The 20,103-nt window shown below is 39.3% G+C and overlaps 1 protein-coding gene across 1 annotated transcript; it reads right to left on the minus strand.

Annotated features, from left to right (window-relative positions):
- Positions 1 to 590: 590 nt before the first annotated feature.
- Positions 591 to 11,496, minus strand: cct4 (chaperonin containing TCP1, subunit 4 (delta)). Its single transcript, XM_072464052.1, has 13 exons — positions 11,221 to 11,496; positions 10,492 to 10,544; positions 10,324 to 10,413; positions 9,861 to 9,969; positions 8,888 to 9,152; positions 7,920 to 8,052; positions 7,128 to 7,267; positions 5,066 to 5,162; positions 4,834 to 4,944; positions 3,867 to 3,997; positions 1,811 to 2,045; positions 813 to 926; positions 591 to 710 (listed from the first exon to the last, which is right to left on the minus strand). The coding sequence occupies exons 1-13, from the start codon at positions 11,336 to 11,338 to the stop codon at positions 696 to 698; spliced, it is 1,611 nt and encodes a 536-aa protein (XP_072320153.1). The 5' UTR covers positions 11,339 to 11,496; the 3' UTR covers positions 591 to 695.
- Between the last annotated feature and the right edge of the window lie 8,607 nt (positions 11,497 to 20,103).

Here is a 20,103-nt window from a genome sequence, read left to right on the forward strand (position 1 = left end):
TAGGTTTTAGAGCGAGACTCTGGAGGTGACGCCCAACACTTTGTTTCTGTGGTTCAAAGACGATTTCAGTCTTGTCTGAGTTCAGCTGGAGAAAGTTGTTTTGCCTCCACAAACTGATCTGTTGGATGCAGTGACAGAGTGAATCCACTGGTCCATAGTCACCTGCCGACAGTGAAACATAGATCTGACTCGTGTGCATAATTGTGATAGGACACATTTTCACTGCGTATCAACTGACCCAACGGCAGCATGTAGAGGTTGAACAGAAGGGGACCCAGGACTGACCCTTGGGGCACTCCACAGGTCAGGGTCATGTGGTCTGAGACACAGCTACCAATTTCAACAAAGTACTTCCTGTCTTCCAGATAGGACCTTAACCAGTTTAGGGCAGTGTCAGTGATGCCCACCCAGTCCTCTAGTCTCTGTAAGAGGATCCCATGATCGACAGTGTCAAAAGCATTTATGTCATTTGTAATCTTCAATTCTATTAAACACTATATTTTCATTTGGAACAAAATTATCAAGCCCAATTTTAGGCAGGAACAATCAAACATCATGTGTGCTTCATATTAAACTGCACCGGAAACAACTGGGGTGTCACGAAAAACAGCCTTTTATTAAATTACTGAACAAACAACTACAGAGAAATGAACAGACAAACGTCGTCCTCTGGTCACTGCAGAACTTCAGACGGTTCATAGAGTGTTCACCTGGAACAGATAAGAGACATTACGAGCTGGACAAAGGGCCTGCATTTGAAGCAGTCTTTGTTTGCAAAAAAAAGAAAAGGAGTTTAAGACAATAAATCTTACCACGTCATCGATCTTCAGAATACTGCGGACAGTCTCTGTGGCCAAAGTGAGAGCGCTGATCGAGACGAGCAAAGGCTGCACCACCAGCTCCTCCAGGATGTTGGAGATTCCTCCCTGTCAAAACAATACGGATCAGTCATCATTTGAAATATTTGTTATATTTAATATAACTTTCACAAATAAAACCTAAACCCTTCTCATCGAGACAAATTACCTACTCAACTTATTTTCATTTGTAAGTCTCAATTTGATTTGTGATTTCTCAAATATCTAGTCCAGAGATTCTCAAACGTTTAAACCAAGTATCAACAAAGAGAAGATTTGGCTTTCCGAGTTCATCATATCTAAATTGTGTGGAAAACAGGAATATGTCTGGTCTATATTGGGAATAAACCATTGCCACAGTAATATTAACTGGGAAATGACCGAAGGAAGAGCAAAGATATGAAAAACTAACCTGATGTGAATATTGTGCACATTTTAAACATCCAGGAGTTTTTAAGGTTGTATATGAAGCATTACTTTGACTGTTAAACATGCCTTTAAAACATGCTTTTAGAACTTTTAAACTGAGGATTTTCACACTCCAAAACAAGAAATTATGGATTTAAATTTGTCCATCGCTCTCACAAATCCTTAAGCGCGTCGATAATATTCCATTTTCCGGTGAAGTGAAACTGGGGCGGACCAACCGAGCACAGTCATCAAAACACTGCATTTGGCTCTTAATTCCAAATACAGACAGATTACAAAGTGCTGCTTTTACAAGAAACTCGTTTGGGGGGAAAAAAGTAAAGAACCCAGCAAATAACGGATATGAATAGAAACCCCACATTATTCTGCTTTAGCATCTGAGCTTCATACAGTTTTTAAACACAAGTTACCATGGAGACAGGAGATTTGGTTGTTGGCAAAGAACTTTAAAGCCTTTTTGAATCCCCAGTTAAACTTAAGCTCATGCATGTCACAGCTTTTATCCTCCAGTATAGACTTCACACCTTGCGGACGTTGATCCCCGCCATAGTCTCTCCCTGGGCGTGTTTGTTGCGCAGCTCCGTCACCGTGGCGATGGGGTTCAGTCCGGCGTTTTCGGCCAGAGTTGAGGGGATGACCTCCAGTGCATCGGCATAAGCCCGGACGCAGTAAGCCTCCATGCCCCCCATGGTACGGGAGTATTCAGCCAATCGCAAGGCCAGCTCGATCTCTGGAGCTCCGCCCCCGGCAATCAGAGCCCTGAGAGAGAAAACAATGAAATGACATAATTAGCACCACAGGTCAATGAACGGGATCGTCTCTTCACAGCAGTTTGTGGTCAGGGCTGCAAGGCTAGAGGTCGACTAGTCTGCAGTCATTTAGTGAAACATTTATTTCTATTGTACATGGATTTAAAACATTATTATTGACCAAATAAAAGTGAGATACGGAGACTGAAGGCTTTAAATAAGACAAGATTTACAAATTAAGTGTATTATTGATGAAAATATGAAATTGTTTGACATCATTTCATTAGGTCACGGTCTTTGTTCTAAAAGTTCCAGATTACGATGATGAAAATACAATTAGGGCTGCATTGAATGTTTATTGTGGTAATCGATTCATCTAGTCATTATTCCTCCTATTATTTATTTAGATCGCCCATGAATAAAAGATCACATTTGACCAAGATTAAGCCAAGAAATGCTGCTTGGAGCTTCAAAGAGTAAATCTACAAGAAGTTTTAATAGTTGACGATCCAATAGTTGCGAATGATCAACTAGTTTCATCCCCCATTATTATTTATTTTTTAATAAACAATTTAATGAATCATACATTAGAGAGTTAAAAATGTGATTCCTAGATCCTGAAAGTTGATGTTAGAAGTGTGACTTTCTCTCTGCCCGATAATGTCCTGCACGTCCTGCCCCGTCTCTCAGGACTTTCAGTTGTCAAAGAATAACTGACATTTTGGGTTTTGCAATTATTTTCCATTTCTTTTTTCCACAATTAAAAAGTGTATGAACGCCCTCTGGCCAAGTTACCGAGGCAACCAGGTGTAAAAACATGGAGGGCTGTTCAGTTTCTGTTTCTCTGCTCGTTACGCACCAGCAGGAGAACAGCTGCAGGAGCGCCTTTGTGATTTATCACGACTTACGTCTCGACAATACGTCTACCGTGGCACTTTTAAACATAACGTCACTATAAATTGCAGAGTTGGACAATTCTTCACTTACAGACTGATGTATGAAGGCTGAATCTGATGAGCTGAAAATGTGACATCATAGGACAAACGTATATTCTGATTTTAAGGACCCAGTCTGAGGGAGATTGATCTTTAGCCTCTTCCCTTTTTCTAACAATTGCTCCGCGCTGCTTGCCAATTGCTCTGTAGTCATTTCCAGCCTCATCCATGTGTACAATTGAGTCTCTGGTGACAGTTCTTTGGCCCTTCCCTTGGCAGTAGTGCGAGTCCGACCGACTGAGCTTGCATAAAGACACCCGGCCATCCCCACAAACAGGTTGTTCTTCTTCTAATGAGCGTTTTATGGCGGTTGGCAAACTTTAAAGGTGCATTACCGCCACCTGCTGTTGCGAATACACTATTTCTAAGTGCTCAATCAAACAAAGTGAAAAAGAAAAGCTAAATTCTTTAAATTCTCTGATCAGTTCTGGTCGCAAAAGCTCTCCTTAAGCGTTGTCTAGCGTCTAGATCTTCCCCAGTAATATCATTCACTTTTAGGAATCTTTTGGCAGAATCAAGGACCATATAAATTCTGTCCGACTTCTTTTTTAGACCAACTGAACAATTAAGAATCATTGTAATAAATGCCAAGAAACACTTTTTAGCTCAAACAGGTGCTACTCATTTAGCTTGATAAGTGGAGGAGAGGTGGACTTTTTAAAGGCAGACTAACAGTTCTTAAAGACTTTTTTTATAGATTGGAAATGCACCTATGATGAAAATGTCAAACCTCTCCATAATTTCTAAGTGGAGAACGTACAAAGTCGCAGGGTGTTCAAATACTTGAATGAAGTATTATCTCTGGGGCAACAATGTAACGTTAAAGCTGGACGCACCTCTTCTTGACCAGGCAGCGGATCACACACAGCGCGTCGTGGATGGAGCGCTCGGCCTCCTCGATCACCAGTTTGTTGGAGCCTCGGACCACGATGCTGACCGTTTTACCCGGGTTAGTGCAGCCGGTGATCTACAGATGACAAGGAGGGACAAACATGTTTCAGCTTTGCACCCCCAGGCTGTAAAGATCTTAAGTTTTGTTGTGGACGAGCTGCCGACGCTGTTAAAAGTTCGGGACGGGATTGTTGACTGGTACTTTTCTACACTACCAAGTTGTAGTACCGTAAATATGTCCCTTTTGGTCATAGACTGTAAATAGCCCTACACAGAGTACAAAAGATAAAAACAGATATTGTATTGTGCTGTAAATATTGGTGATCTCTATTTAAGAATGATATGAAACGAGTCACATTGAATACACATGTAGACTTGAGGTGAACTGGTGTGGAGTAAAAACTGATTTGCACGAACATTTAATTAGACGTTGGTGATTTTCAAGCAGTGTCAGCTTTTCTCTGAGCGGCACAAACACGTGAAGGAAGCGCTTCTAAAAATGGAGATGACCCCCAAATTCAACCAATCAATTAATCCATTTCATTAGTAAACCATTTAAGGCCAATTACACACGTAGGCGGGTATTTTTATAAACGCATATCCGCCGCCCTTTGTAGCAGGCCTTTTCTCGTCGCTTTCGCATTCTTTCATTCGTGTTGGACCCAAATCGCCAACGACGTCTTTCACGAGAGGCGTGCGTTCGAGGAAGTGTTATTTGGTGCAATATAGCTGCCTGTAATGCACTCCTTCTGTGCTCCGCGATAAGTAGTTGTGTTGTGCAAAATCAAGCAGGAAAAAAGGGCATAATCCTCCGGTTGTGTGTGGACAACAGGTCAAGTCGTAGTAAAATATATGCCTTTTATCAGATACCCGGCTATAGAGATAAAACGTGCCTTTACACTTCAGCTTTACCTTGACAAGTTTCCCAGATCCGTCGAGATTGACTTCTTCCACCAGCTCCGCCGCTCCGAGCATCTCAGCAGTGAAGTGGTCGATGTGAGCGATGGGTTTGGTGCCAATCGTCTGGAGGAAAAAGGAATACAAACTAAAATCAGTCACACGTTTAACACAACTTCATTAAAAGCACTGGAAATGAGAGGATTTGTACAGAACTGATATCACACAAGAGGAAATAACACATTACCTTGCAGATGAACTCGATTTCCTCCCTCTCGATCTCCTTCACCACCATAATCTTCATTTTGTTGAGAAAGTGCAGGGCGAGGTCACTGAGGGCATCTCTGAACAAGGAAGGAAAAAATGTATATTAATAAAGCACTGGACCTGATCTTGACACCAAAACAAGTTCATTTTAAACCGCATCACTTTGTCACAATAGAATTTTAAATGGACGCAATTACCAAATCGTAATGTGAACTTTGAACAGACTCCGGTCATTAAAACAAATCACATCACAATACTTGTCAGAAAATTAATCAGTTGTTTCCCCCCAAAATCGTGCAAATTAAGTGTATTATTAATGAAAATATGAAATTGTTTGACATCATTTCATTAGGTCACGGTCTTTGTTCTAAAAGTTCCAGATTACGATGATGAAAATACAATTAGGGCTGCATTGAATGTTTATTGTGGTAATCGATTCATCTAGTCATTATTCCTCCTATTATTTATTTAGATCGCCCATGAATAAAAGATCACATTTGACCAAGATTAAGCCAAGAAATGCTGCTTGGAGCTTCAAAGAGTAAATCTACAAGAAGTTTTAATAGTTGACGATCCAATAGTTGCGAATGATCAACTAGTTTCATCCCCCATTATTATTTATTTTTTAATATACAATTTAATGAATCATACATTAGAGTTAAAAATGTGATTCCTAGATCCTGAAAGTTGATGTTAGAAGTGTGACTTTCTCTCTGCCCGATAATGTCCTGCACGTCCTGCCCCGTCTCTCAGGACTTTCAGTTGTCAAAGAATAACTGACATTTTGGGTTTTGCAATTATTTTCCACAATTAAAAAGTGTATGAACGCCCTCCGGCCAAGTTACCGAGGCAACCAGGTGTAAAAACATGGAGGGCTGTTCAGTTTCTGTTTCTCTGCTCGTTACGCACCAGCAGGAGAACAGCTGCAGGAGCGCCTTTGTCAGAGAAGAACACACACAATCCATCACATGTTTCACAATCTACCACCAACACACACTAGAACACACGCGCACTAGAACACACGCGCACTAGAACACACGCGCACTAGAACACACACACGCGCACTAGAACACACACACACTAGAACACACACCCAGTTGATTCTCCTAGTGTGTGTTCTAGTGTGTAAGGAGTACATGGCATCTCACGTTTTACAAAAAAAATCTGAATCAGTCATTTTCCCCCAAATGGTGCTGCCCCAATTCACCGTCATGGGCTCAGAATTTTCACAACTTTTCAGGAGATCAGAGTGAGTGTTGCAGTCACAGTAAAGCTGACCACAACAAGCATGGAGGAGGCTGAAGAGTGATCCCTCTGTAGTTGGATTGTCCATACAAACACCATGTTCAAGCACAAGGGTGTCCATCAGTGCACGTGGCACCAGGACAGCCTAGGCCAGAGATCAATGATCGACTGTTGTCGTGTCATCTGGACACTCGGGTGAAGAGAGGTGCAGAGCGGTCAACCGATCACCACCTGGTGATGGGTTGGATCCACCAGTAGAGGCAGGAGCCGGTCAGACGGGGTCTGTTGGGTCTTGAGGAGCCCTCCATCACAGAGCTTCTCCCAGATCCTGAGCGAGGCTGGGGACATCGAGTCTGAGTGGATCATGTTCTCGACCTCCATTGTCAGTGCGGCTGCTCGGAGCTGTGGACACAAGGTCTCAGGTGCCTGTTGCGGCGGTGGACACCGGAAGTAAGGGCTGGGAGGAGTTCGGGGAGGCCATGGAGGAGGAATCGTAGTCGTTTACTTAATTCTACAGACGTATTTTAATAATGCCAGTCTTTTACAATCTGTCAAAAAAGTAACGGATTTCTGCTTTTCCAAACCTTTTTCACCATTTGTAAATTTTCTTTGTTCATGAACATATTTCAACCTTTATTTGGTTAAAAATGTATTGGAAAGTCAAAACGCACAATAGAAACAATTTCTCTAGTCAACTACTAAAATAATCATTAGTTGCAGTCGTTTGCAGTGTGGTGTTCAGATTTGTCAGGTTATGAGAAACAGAAAATTAAAAAAAATGTTGAGGAGTCTGTCACCTGAGGATGGACTTCTGGATGAGCAGGACGTTGCAGCCGGCCTTTTTGATTTGTTTGACCAGGTTGAGAATGTAGGCTCTTTCCTCCCTCAGCACTCGGTCCATCTGAGCGTAATCTGACACCACGATCTGGTTGTCCATCTGCAGCAACAACACAAGCGTTTCCATTTAGCAAGTGCTGTAATTTTTAGGCATCTGTACTTTACTTCAGAACATTTTAAAGTGGACACTTTTGACTTCACTGAATCGGAGCAGGAATCCGTTCTTTCTACATTACATTTTTGAACAGGACTAAAAAGTGAAAGTGTTCCATCTTATGCTTAGGGACTGGAAGGTTTATTTGAGCATGTTCATGGTGACAATCTGCTAAAAGGGGTTTGAACAAACGATAACGTGCAATAAAATGACAAGGAAAATTAATTTCTTCTCATAATTAATCATACGTTTCCACCCCAGAAAATATTGTAAAAGCAGAACCTTGAGAACAAAAAATAAGTCAAACTAATTATCATTTAATCTTCTTAAACATGAGACTTTGGGATGAGAACTGATTGGCCGTGTAGGGATAGGACCACGCTTCACTTGTGTCTGAAAAATGTGCAAGAAATATATATATTTTTTAACTACTTAAAGCTGGAGTGCCAAATGTTCAACCACTTTTTAAAATCGTTTGCTTGAGTAAGTTTATCCCTCGTTCCTGCACTTTAACGTCCCTGAAGATTACTCACGATTAAACCGGTGTCACACATAATTCCCACAAAATTCAGCCCAGTTTTGAACGACGATCACGTACGTCTGTTTTGGGAGGAGAGAGGCAGAACTGGATGAGCCCGATCTTGGCCTTTTCCACTCGGGTCACGCCGGTGTTGGACACTCTCTGCGTCAGCACCAGGCCGTCAACGAGCTCGCAGTCATCGATGGTCCCACTGGAAACAGGAAAGAACTATTTTAGTTATCATAAAGCATGGGAGTAAAATATGAATTAAAACATCAGGGTCTGTTCATCTGTGCAAAGACGAAGCCAAAATCAGGTGCAGCAACTTTGAAAGGGATCTTTAAGTTTCTGTTGCTCATTTATAGTGTTTTGTCCCCTTAATTTTTTGTGATGTGGGACTAGCCTTCAAAACCCTAAGCTTAACCAAAGAAGCTCTCCAAATGATGACGCATCTCTTTAGAACCCAAAAAGCACTCATGGAACCAAAACGATATTCTATTCTACACTATTTATACAGTAAAGTACACGCAAACTGTATTTATATGTTAAGCCATATTAAACTAGTGATTAACTCAACTAAACTCACATTTAGAACGCTCCCTCCATTATATCTCGCCTATATAAAACCTTATAAATCAAAATAAATTGATACGTCGACTAAATACACCATCGACCAACTAATCAACTTAACGACTCATGGCAGACAGCCCTATTAGAGAAACTAGGAAGAGAAAAGAAAATAGGCCCAAATTATTGGCCGCACATTTACACAATCATTACACTATTTTATATCCCGGGTGAATAGATTGTTATTATTTCTATACTATGATGAGTGAAAAGGGTAATTTGTTAGACTTGCTTTGGATTTTAAAATCTAAAAGATCTGTCATCAGCAACAGCAGCAAACTAAATATGGAATATTGTATCCCCTAAAAATAAAATGCCATGCCATTCCATTTCTCCCTCTAATAACAGGAAACACTGTGATACATTTTTGTTCTCGCAGGCTCAAATTAAATACAAAAACTCCCCCCTCATTAACAGACCCGAGTTTCTTGACGATCTTGATGTCCTGCAGGTCGACGCCCGTGGCCGTCTTTGGGTCGATGACCCTCATGACGGCATCCACGCTCATGGGCGCGAGCAGGCTGGAGTACTGAGACACCACTTTGGAGCACAGCGAGGTGGTGGCGCTGTTCAGTAACGTTTCGCGGTCGGACAGCTCCACGGGGCGACTCATGGCCGTCAGCACCTCCACGCCCTTGTCCACGGCTTTCTGGAAGGACTCGGAGATGGTGGTCGGGTGGATTCCTGAGCAGATTAAATGATCAGATGTAGACGGCGTAACTGTATTTGTGTAACTGAAATGCATAAACACAGGTTATAGGGTCAGAGGCCGAGAAATCCACTGGCTTGGGCTGCTAAGTAACTAACAGGATTACTTTCAATAATAAATAATTGACAACTGATTTACAAATTGACAATCATGATCTGACCACAAAAAGAAACTAAAAACAAACCAAGCGCAGAGAAAAGACTTAGTAAAATAGCTGTAATTCAAATGTTATTAAAAGGAACTAGTTCGTTGGTTCAAATTTATTCCTCACTTTATAAGTATTCTGAAAAACCTAATTATTCACCACAATGAGTTTAAAATTAGCATGCTAACAACGCACTCCCTGCCTTGTGGAGAAATCAACGCTTCATAATTAGATGCAGGCAGCACACAGCGGTCTTATTATGACCCTAGGACCTGCATTACAACAGATCTGTACTGGGGAAAACTAGATTTTACTTTCTTACATGAAAACAGGGTAAACATTAGAAGCTGGCCTCTGTTGCAGAGTTCCCGACAGAATAAATCAATTTCTCTGGAAAGTAGCTTAGATCAGATGTTTTCCTTGCAAGGATTCTCCGCACTGATGTTGCAGTATATTGTATTAAGTTTTAGCAAACATTCAAAAGTGATAACATTGACATTGATTTGGGACTAAACAATACTTCCCCCCCCTCACTCACCTTTCTGCAGCAGTTTGGAGCAGGCGTCCAGCAGAGCTCCAGCAATGACCACCACAGACGTCGTACCATCACCAGCCTCAATGTCCTGGGCCTTGGACAGCTCCACCAACTGAGAAACAAAACATTCTGCATGGACCAGCATTTACACAGCAGCAGTTCAGAGTACAGGCCACTAGGGGGCACTATACTACATCCTGTGAGAAGCTGCCAACTCATTGTACTGCATCATTAGCTGAAAAATGCTTAGAAATGAGTGCAATACATGTTTGATATGGATCTTTTATTAATAATCGCTAAAACAAGTGATAGAAATATAGTAGGCTAAAGATAACGTGCAAAGCAGTAATAGCAGGACTGCAACTATTAATTAGTACAGTGCCACAGACAGATCCCAACAAAAAGTTCCAAGTACATCTAATAAGATCCAATTCACTTAGACTTCATAAATGTGATGATTTCTTACCATTTTGGCCGCCGGGTGAAGGACTTGCATCAGTTTGAGGATAGTTGCTCCATCGTTTGTAATCGTGACGTCTCCTTTATCGTCTTGGATCTGAAACAACAAAGAACAAACTGAAGACTCACGTGATGCAGACTAGTGAAGATGAGGTGTTTAAAGTGCGCTACTCACCATTTTGTCCATTCCTTTGGGTCCCAAACTTGTTCGAACGGCATCTGCTACAGCTGTAAACAAAAAGGGAAAAATAAAGTGTTTTTAAAACTTTTGTCTTTGTAATTGGTGGTGGGTGTTACACTTTGCATAATATGCTCTTTTTGGAGAGTTCTATTAGACTATAAACTCAATATTCAAATTTTACATCTCCAAAACAATTGTGATATTATAAATGCATCCATACCCCACCTCAAAGTAATACATATTGGCACGTACACACAGATATACTTTGACATTACAATCAGAAGCTCCAAATTGAACAAAATGAACACAATAAAAGCGTGTCCTTTATATAAATTGCAATGAAAAGCACAGTAAAAACGTGTCCTAATACTGTGAGGAGACAAATGCATCATAAAAACTATCATATCATCATGTTAATGCAGCACCGCCATGTCTGCCCCTCAATGTTTGGCAGACCACTCCCATTGATGCTAAATTATGACGATTACTGGCTTTTACAGCAAAAAGATGTATATATTATTATCATGTGACAGTTCTAACAATAAATAACATGTAATCCAGAAGACTAATGAAGAAATTGATTTATTATTTAGTCAGCTAACCTGGGATTTAGAGGAATGAATGCTGCAAGTTAGCGGCGCACAGGTTAGCATGAACTAGCACGGGCTGTTCCTTTATGGCCCTGATCGCAGTTAATGTACTTTATTCGCATTATTGACTAACCTTTTGCGGCGGAGATGTTGCTAAAGCGGATTTGCGCAGGTTTGTCACGATCCACATACGCGCCTCCTTTGTTTTTGCCCCCGAAGGAGACTTTGGGCGCGGACATCGCTTCGGGCATTGAGGCTTTCCCCGCGATTGTTGGTGTAAAATGTAACGGGCGGGTCGTGGGTCACGAATGCGGTGTCGTGGCGTGAGTGCGGTGCGGTTTGGAGACGGATGGACGGGGATGTCGGTTCTTCTCAAGCCCGGTGCCGGTGAGACGCTTCTGGAGCCGTCGCACAAGAAGGCTGTCAACACGAGCGGCGCGCGGTGATGACGTAGCGGGCGGACGTAAATAAAACGCATGTAGAAATTCATTAAACGTTCTGCTTTTTCTTCATAAAGATCATATCAAACACACATTCATTTATTAATATTGGATATGTAGACCATTTTGTGTGTCATAGAAGGAAACACACCTTTTATCAACCAACGATCAAATTAAAATTATTAATTTGACATCTTTTTTTTTTTTTTTAAACTTCCTATAAGTTACCTGTCCTTTTCCTCTGTATCTACCTGCGTTGCAACAATGAAATTTCTCCATGTGTGGACAATAAAGGATTATCTTATCTTATCTTCACATACGCTCATGATGCTGTCTAAACTGTAAGCTGTACAACTGTTTCCTTTTAGGTCTGATCAGTACAGTAGGAGGAAACTCCACTTATCTCTTCCCTTTGCCAGAATGTCCTTCAAATAGTTCTCTAAATCCTCCAGTCTGACACACACACATCCAATGCAGCAACTTATCATGTCTATCGTTTACAAATCAATGAGAGCACTCTCACTTTCTCCTACATCTGCTGTACAAGCCTATTTCTGGACAAAATAAGTGCTTCTTCCAAAATCAGTAAGTAAGAACTCTGTCCTCCTTCTCTGAGCACCAGGACTCTCCAGGACCTGATCACACTTTATGTTTCCAGAATTCATCTGGCTCCCGTTTGGCACGTCTGTGATGTCCAGGAGCCCTTTGTCTCAGAGTCTATCACCCTTCTAAAAACTGCCTCCCTCATTCTGTAAAATGTTCTGGGTAATTTTCTAAGCAGATTATGAGGTTTTTAAAGCCTTTGTTTGATTTTTATAATGCATGATGCATAATGGGCAGTTTACACCACATTTTGAATCTCTGGCCAATAGTGTAGAGTTGCCGTAAAAGGTGTTGAAAAAGTTTATACCAAATTTGGGAAAAGGCTCATTTTTATTTATTTATTTTATTATGGGTTAATATGGCTTTGAGTCACTTTTTGTCACTTTTGGTGGAGAGAGGAGAATCAAATGGCTGCTTGCTCCTGCAGATCTTGATGGTGAAACTGGGGCTGTAGCAGTTGTTTTGGTGGAATGGACACATTAAATGTTATAAAATACATGCAAAAACACTCAAATCTGTGTTCAAACAAATGCAAAAATCTAAACTATAACGGTACCACTGATAAACGTATATGTTCTTACCTGGTCTGGGAGCTGCTCAATGGTGGACCCACGTGTCCTCTTCTTCAGCCCACGTCGGAGTGACCACTGGGAGGCTGACCCCGCACTGACCACAGCCTGCACCAGAGAAGGAACATGGCGAGTTAGAAAACTACTTTCTCTTGACTGATAAAGTGGATATGGCCCTGAGAAATACATTTAATCCATTAAAATGTTGTAAGACTCTAATACCACAACAACACAACATTTTAATCAATCATTAAATTTTAGTAAAAACACCTGATGTGGATTATGATTATAAGATAAGATATTCCTTTATTGTCCCACATGGGGAAATTTCATTGGTGCAACGCAGGTAGATACAGAGGTATAATTTAATTCAATAATTTATTCCTCCTATGTCTAAGAATTTACAGCAATAACAATCAAATCATATGAATGGAGTAATGAATCAAAGTTAGAAAGAATTTAATTATGGAGTGTGTTAACCATGTGTTAACCCTAGGGTTTTAATGAATTAATTAGTTAGTTGATAGTGTGTTGATTTAAAGTTTGTTTTCTTTTGTTTTGTCCAGTTTATCTAGGCATTCACTTCCTTTATGTGATCACATTCTAAATATAAATTACATGTATAATGGCTTATTACATGAACATGGACTGGTATGACATTGTGAAAAATATGTTTTTAGAGTTTCAATTTAAAAGACAGAAACTTATAGTGTGTGAGGTATTTTAACAACAAAAAGACCAAAGAGAGCATTTGTGGTGATTTGTTGTAGCCTAATGTGTATCTGTGAGCTTTGGGGAAATATCTGGTGTTAGAAAAAGGCCCTAAGCCAAACATCAAACATTGTCCACAAGAATTTCCCAGCGGGTGTTTAGTCTTTCCTCTCACAGTGCTGAGCACAATAGCGCCCTCTACTGGTGAAACATGAGCACAACAAGGCTGAGGCCGAAGATTTCCAAAACACTTCAGTCTCATTAGGCCCGAGCCCCAGCAGGGCGGAGGGCCTATTGCTCCCGCAACGCTGCCGAAGGCAGCGTTGCAACTGTCTGACCCCGTCGCCCCTGGCAAGTACAGTGAACTAGCCATCATCATGCATACTTACTCCTGCTATGACAGAAATAGTCAACAATTTGTGAATGGGCGTAGCCCATTCACAAATTGTTGACAACAGCAGCGCGAAGCGCTGCATTCCTCCAAAAACCCTCCTGGCATCGTCCCGTACGCGAGAATCCATGCCGCAGGCATGGGCCATGCTTGTTTCTGCTCAAATCAATGGAAGTCTATGGGGAGTGGGCGGGGCATCCCGACGAAATAGGGAGTGACGAGCGCGTAAGCGCTCGTAATGATGATTCCACCCCATGGCGGCATGGGGAAGGCTTAGAGCTTTCAAACGATGTATAATTTGTTGTTATAGAAAAAACGGCTATATTGTTTTTGCTAAAAATATTATTATTTTTATTTTTATTATTTTTCTTGTTCTTCTTCAGCGCTTTGATCTCTAATTTGACCCCCTGAACATGCTCAAAAACTCACCAAACTTTGCCCAAAATTCAGAATCGGCGAAAAATTTAGTTTTTTCTGGGCCATTTTTTTTTGCGTTAAAAAATGGTGCGACAGCGCCACCGACAAAAGTCAAAATACATTGCGCCTATGGAAGACGCCCCGAGGTCAACTTTGTCGTAGAGCTACGAAATTCGGGACACGCATTCCTCTTGTGAGGACAAAAAAAAAATATTATTGTGGCCACGCCCCCAGACTTACCCTATGGCCACCATCTTCCTTTGAAAATGAAAACACGCTGTGTTAGCCATTTTGTTCACGTCAAACTTTGACGAACTCCTCCTAGGGCGTTTTGCCCACCGACTTCAAAATCGGCGTACGTCCTCTGGACAAGTGGGGCATCTAAAGTTATTCAATTTTTTGAGATACCTTTTACGGTCTGTGTGCGGCGCAGCCGCAAAGTTGGACAACTTATTTTGGAATATTGCAGGTCTAAAAATTGCTCCCATTTGATCAAAACCAGTCCGATTAGGACCAAATTTGAATCAGTTGTTAAACTTTCTAGTTTGGACCAGTTTAGGCTGACAAAATTGAAATGGCAGTGATAGCGCCCCCTACAGAGTGACCTTTAAATTAACATTGAAGGTCAAAAATTAGTTTTACCAAAATTGTCTAAACTTTACCCAAAATTCTATTTTGCCGTCCCGATCACAAAAGCCAATCACAAAAATGCCAAAATTTTTACGCCGTAGTCGTAGCGATGACAGAAACCTCCCATGTTATCCCTATGGGAAAACCGCAAAATCTCTCAAATTACCACATTTTTATGTTTTACACTTTAACGAAGTCCTCCTAGTGCGTTTTGCCCACCAACCTCAAAATCGGTGTACGTCCTCTAGACAAGTGGTGTATCTAAAGTTATCCAAATTTTAAGGATAACTTTTACGGTCTCTGTGCGACGGAGCCGCAAACGTTTCCCAGAATTCTGACTATTTGGCCTTCAGAGTGGCCTATAAACAATAGAGTTTTTCCAAATGACATGATATTTTGAACAAAATTCTAATTTGCCATCCTGATCATAAAAGTATGAGAGCCAAAGTCATATTTTGTACGGCGTAACCGTAGCGATGACAGAAACATCCCATGTTATCCTTATGGGAAAATCGTAGAATCGCTCAAATCACCACATTTTTACGCTTCACACTTTAACAAACTCCTCCTAGGGCGATTGTCCGATCAAGTTCATATTTGGAGAATATCATCTACACAAGCGGGGCATCAAAACTTACCCATATTTTGATTCTAAGTGCTACGGTCTCTGTGTGGCGGACCCGCAAATATATGTCAGAAATGGGAAAACAGCGAAATCTCTAAAATGACCACATTTTTACGCTTCACACTTTAACAAACTCCTCCTAGGGCGATTGTCCGATCAAACTCATATTTGGGGAAAATCATCTACACAAACGGGGCATCAAAAGTTATCCATATTTTGATTTTAAGTGCTACGGTCTCTGTGCCGTGGAGCTGCAAATTATACTGTCACAAATGGGAAAAACGCCAAATCCTTGAAATGTTCACATTTACGCTTCGCACTTTAACAAACTCCTCCGTGGGCAATAGCTCGATCAAGCTTTACTTTGGGAAAAATCATCTACACAAGCGCGGCATCAAAAGTTATCCATATTTTTATTCCAAGTGCTACGGTCTCTGTGCGGCGGCGCAGCAAATTTGACTGACACTTGTGTTGATTTGCACTGGATTGGCCATGTCCAATGTGTCGCCGTCTGTCAAGTTCTTTTTTTATTCAACACACAATAAGGGCGCCATCTTTATCAAGTCGAAAGCGCAGAGTCGGAAGGCCGGCGGCCCGCGAGGGCCGTTGGATGCCGCTTGCGGCTTTAATTTTCTTTTGCATCCTCTTTTTTCACAACAAACGAACTTTATGTACTCTTTTCCTTCATCAACCTTTCTTTTAATGTCTATCTTAATTATCTTCTGCATCATATACCGTATTTTCCAGACTCCAAGTTGCACCAGCCAAAAGATGCATAATAGAGAAGAAAAAAACATATTTAAGTCGCACTGGAGTATGAAATGCGGTTGCAAGTGTGAAAATAACAAATAATATCACATATAAGTCGCTCCGGAGCATAAGTATAAGTATATAAGTATAAATATAAGTTGCACCCCGGCCAAAACTATGAAAAAATGTGCGACTTAGTTAGTTCAGAGAATACGGTACATGTTTTTAATAGGCCTATAATTTAGATACATTTTATTTTTTTCCTATTCTTCTTGTACATTATCTGAGTATGTATCTTTTTGACACATCTTTCGCTATTTTTGTCATTTGTTATTATCTAAAAAAAATTATCTGGTTGTAATTGTAATGTGTGAGCTACTGTGTCTTTTTCTCACTCTTCAAGTCTTCAACATTTCAGATCAACACATATCTACAATAACAATATTTATTTATTCTTTTACTTCATTTCATAATTTGGAATTGACGATTCATGGGTTTGAACTTCCTGTTTATAGGTGTCGTTTTGAGCACTTTTGACCAGACAAGATACAATATTTAGCTTTGAATTGCTAATTGCTGCGGTGATAATGCTAATTTATGGTCACACCTGGAATAGACATGATGAAAATGCACTGCTCGCTGCACTCGTTCTTTGTCATACAAACGTTAGATGTTTTGTCCCATCATTGATTGTTTGACAGTGAAAAAGACAGTAAATATACAGACAAATATACATATACATATATATGGCCTTGTTGTTGGAAATGCTTACTATACTATACTTTCAATTGAATATATAATGAAAAAATAGTTGAACGTAAGCGTAACACGTAAAACAAACGGCAATATCAACCATTATTTTACAATTAACAATAATCTCAGATGTGGGCGGCGGCTTGTGTAACTGTATGGGAGTATAGTAGTTGTAGAAGGATTATTAGTAGTAGAAGCAGTAGTGTAGTATTAGTATAGTAGTTGTAGAAGTATTATTAGTAGTAGAAGTAGTATTGTAGTAGTAGTATAGTAGTTGTAGAAGTATCAGTATTAGTAGTAGTAGTAGTGTAGTAGTAGTATAGTAGTTGTATAGTAGTTGTAGAAGGATTATTAGTGGTAGAAGTAGTATTGTAGTAGTAGTATAGTAGTTGTAGAAGTATTATTATTATTAGTAGTAGTAGTAGTGTAGTAGTAGTATAGTAGTTGTAGAAGTATTAGTAGTAGTAGAAGTAGTAGTGTAGTAGTTGTAGAAGTATTATTAGTAGTAGAAGTAGTAGTGTAGTAGTAGTATAGTAGTTGTAGAAGTATTAGTAGTATTGTAGTAGTAGTGTAGTAGTTGTAGAAGTATTAGTAGTAGTAGAAGTAGTAGTGTAGTAGTAGTATAGTAGTTGTAGAAGTATTATTATTAGTAGAAGTAGTAGTAGTAGTAGTAGTAGTAGTAGAAGTAGTAGTGTAGTAGTAGTATAGTAGTAGTAGAAGGATTATTAGTAGTAGAAGCAGTAGTGTAGTATTAGTATAGTAGTTGTAGAAGTATTATTAGTAGTAGAAGTAGTATTGTAGTAGTAGTATAGTAGTTGTAGAAGTATCAGTATTAGTAGTAGTAGTAGTGTAGTAGTAGTATAGTAGTTGTATAGTAGTTGTAGAAGGATTATTAGTGGTAGAAGTAGTATTGTAGTAGTAGTATAGTAGTTGTAGAAGTATTATTATTATTATTAGTAGTAGTAGTGTAGTAGTAGTATAGTAGTTGTAGAAGTATTAGTAGTAGTAGAAGTAGTAGTGTAGTAGTTGTAGAAGTATTATTAGTAGTAGAAGTAGTAGTGTAGTAGTAGTATAGTAGTTGTAGAAGTATTAGTAGTATTGTAGTAGTAGTGTAGTAGTTGTAGAAGTATTAGTAGTAGTAGAAGTAGTAGTGTAGTAGTAGTATAGTAGTTGTAGAAGTATTATTATTAGTAGAAGTAGTAGTAGTAGTAGTAGTAGTAGTAGAAGTAGTAGTGTAGTAGTAGTATAGTAGTAGTAGAAGTATTATTAGTAGTAGAAGTAGTAGTGTTGTAGTTGTAGTATAGTAGTTGTAGAAGTATTATTAGTAGTAGAAGTAGTAGTGTAGTAGTAGTATAGTACTTGTAGAAGTATTAGTAGTAGTAGTAGTAGTGTAGTAGTATTATAGTAGTTGTATAGTAGTTGTAGAAGTATTAGTAGTAGTAGTAGTAGTGTAGTAGTAGTATAGTAGTTGTATAGTAGTTGTAGAAGTATTATTAGTAGTAGAAGTAGTAGTGTAGTAGTAGTATAGTAGTTGTAGAAGTATTATTAGTAGTAGAAGTAGTAGTGTAGTAGTAGTATAGTAGTTGTAGAAGTATTAGTAGTAGAAGTACTAGTCTAGTACTAGTATAGTAGTTGTAGAAGTATTATTAGTAGTAGAAGTAGTAGTGTTGTAGTAGTATAGTGGTTGTAGAAGTATTATTAGTAGTAGAAGTAGTAGTGTAGTAGTAGTGTAGTAGTTGTAGAAGTATTATTATTAGTAGAAGTAGTAGTGTAGTAGTAGTATAGTAGTTGTAGAAGTATTAGTAGTAGTAGTGTAGTAGTAGTATAGTAGTTGTATAGTAGTTGTAGAAGTATTATTAGTAGTAGAAGTAGTAGTGTTGTAGTAGTATAGTAGTTGTAGAAGTATTATTAGTAGTAGAAGTAGTAGTGTAGTAGTAGTATAGTAGTTGTAGAAGTATTATTAGTAGAAGTAGTAGTGTAGTAGTAGTACAGTAGTTGTAGAAGTATTATTAGTAGTAGAAGTAGTAGTGTAGTAGTAGTATAGTAGTTGTAGAAGTATTATTATTAGTAGAAGTAGTAGTGTAGTAGTAGTATAGTAGTTGTAGAAGTATTAGTAGTAGTAGTGTAGTAGTAGTATAGTAGTTGTATAGTAGTTGTAGAAGTATTATTAGTAGTAGAAGTAGTAGTGTTGTAGTAGTATAGTAGTTGTAGAAGTATTATTAGTAGTAGAAGTAGTAGTGTAGTAGTAGTATAGTAGTTGTAGAAGTATTAGTAGTAGAAGTAGTAGTGTAGTAGTAGTATAGTAGTTGTAGAAGTATTATTAGTAGTAGAAGTAGTAGTGTAGTAGTAGTATAGTAGTTGTAGAAGTATTATTATTAGTAGAAGTAGTAGTGTAGTAGTAGTAGTATAGTGGTTGTAGAAGTATTAGTAGTAGTAGTAGTAGTAGTGTAGTAGTAGTATAGTAGTTGTATAGTAGTTGTAGAAGTATTATTAGTAGTAGAAGTAGTAGTGTAGTAGTAGTATAGTAGTTGTAGAAGTATTATTAGTAGTAGAAGTAGTAGTGTAGTAGTAGTATAGTAGTTGTAGAAGTATTAGTAGTAGTAGAAGTAGTGTAGTAGTAGTATAGTAGTTGTAGAAGTATTAGTAATAGTAGAAGTAGTAGTACATTGAAAAGACACGTCCAACACCACAATGAATTTAAATTTAGCCTCAGAAAAGACACTGTTGGTGCTAATTTAAATCAGCCTGCGCCATCTTAGCTTTTAACAGGATTACCCAGGAGTCATTGCAGTAACATACAAAGCTGCCATTCTGCTCATGTACACCCCCCCTGTGATAAAACCAGACTCCTCTTCACAGACTGGGGGCCTCCTTTTGCGATCTGCAGCCAAATACATTAACTCAATTTAGACCCTGGGTTTGAGGCCCCTCCCACTGAGCCCCATGTGTCACTGTCCCGTTCAGACCCATTAACTGTTGGTCTTTTTGCAGTTCATTGTCCTAGTGAAAAATGTGAAATAATAAGCAAATTATTTCGAAATTTTGAAAAATGTTCACACGTTTTTAAAATTCTGTCTTCTACACATATTATAACAGTAGCCTTGCTGTGTATTGTGTAATTAGTCAC

Source organism: Eucyclogobius newberryi, unplaced genomic scaffold (genome assembly GCF_026437365.1).
Source record: "Eucyclogobius newberryi isolate DKJ021-1_F unplaced genomic scaffold, fEucNew1.0.hap1 SCAF_4, whole genome shotgun sequence".
Classification (NCBI taxonomy): domain Eukaryota; kingdom Metazoa; phylum Chordata; class Actinopteri; order Gobiiformes; family Gobiidae; genus Eucyclogobius; species Eucyclogobius newberryi.

Excerpts from the sequence above, each read along its gene's own strand:
- cct4 (XM_072464052.1), bottom strand. The coding sequence starts at position 11,338 with ATGCCCGAAGCGATGTCCGCGCCCAAAGTCTCCTTCGGGGGCAAAAAC. Across the intron at positions 10,545-11,220 it reads CAACATCTCCGCCGCAAAAG|CTGTAGCAGATGCCGTTCGA; the intron begins GTTAGTCAATAA and ends TTTTGTTTACAG. Across the intron at positions 7,268-7,919 it reads TCTCTCCTCCCAAAACAGAC|ATGGACAACCAGATCGTGGT; the intron begins GTACGTGATCGT and ends TTGTTGCTGCAG.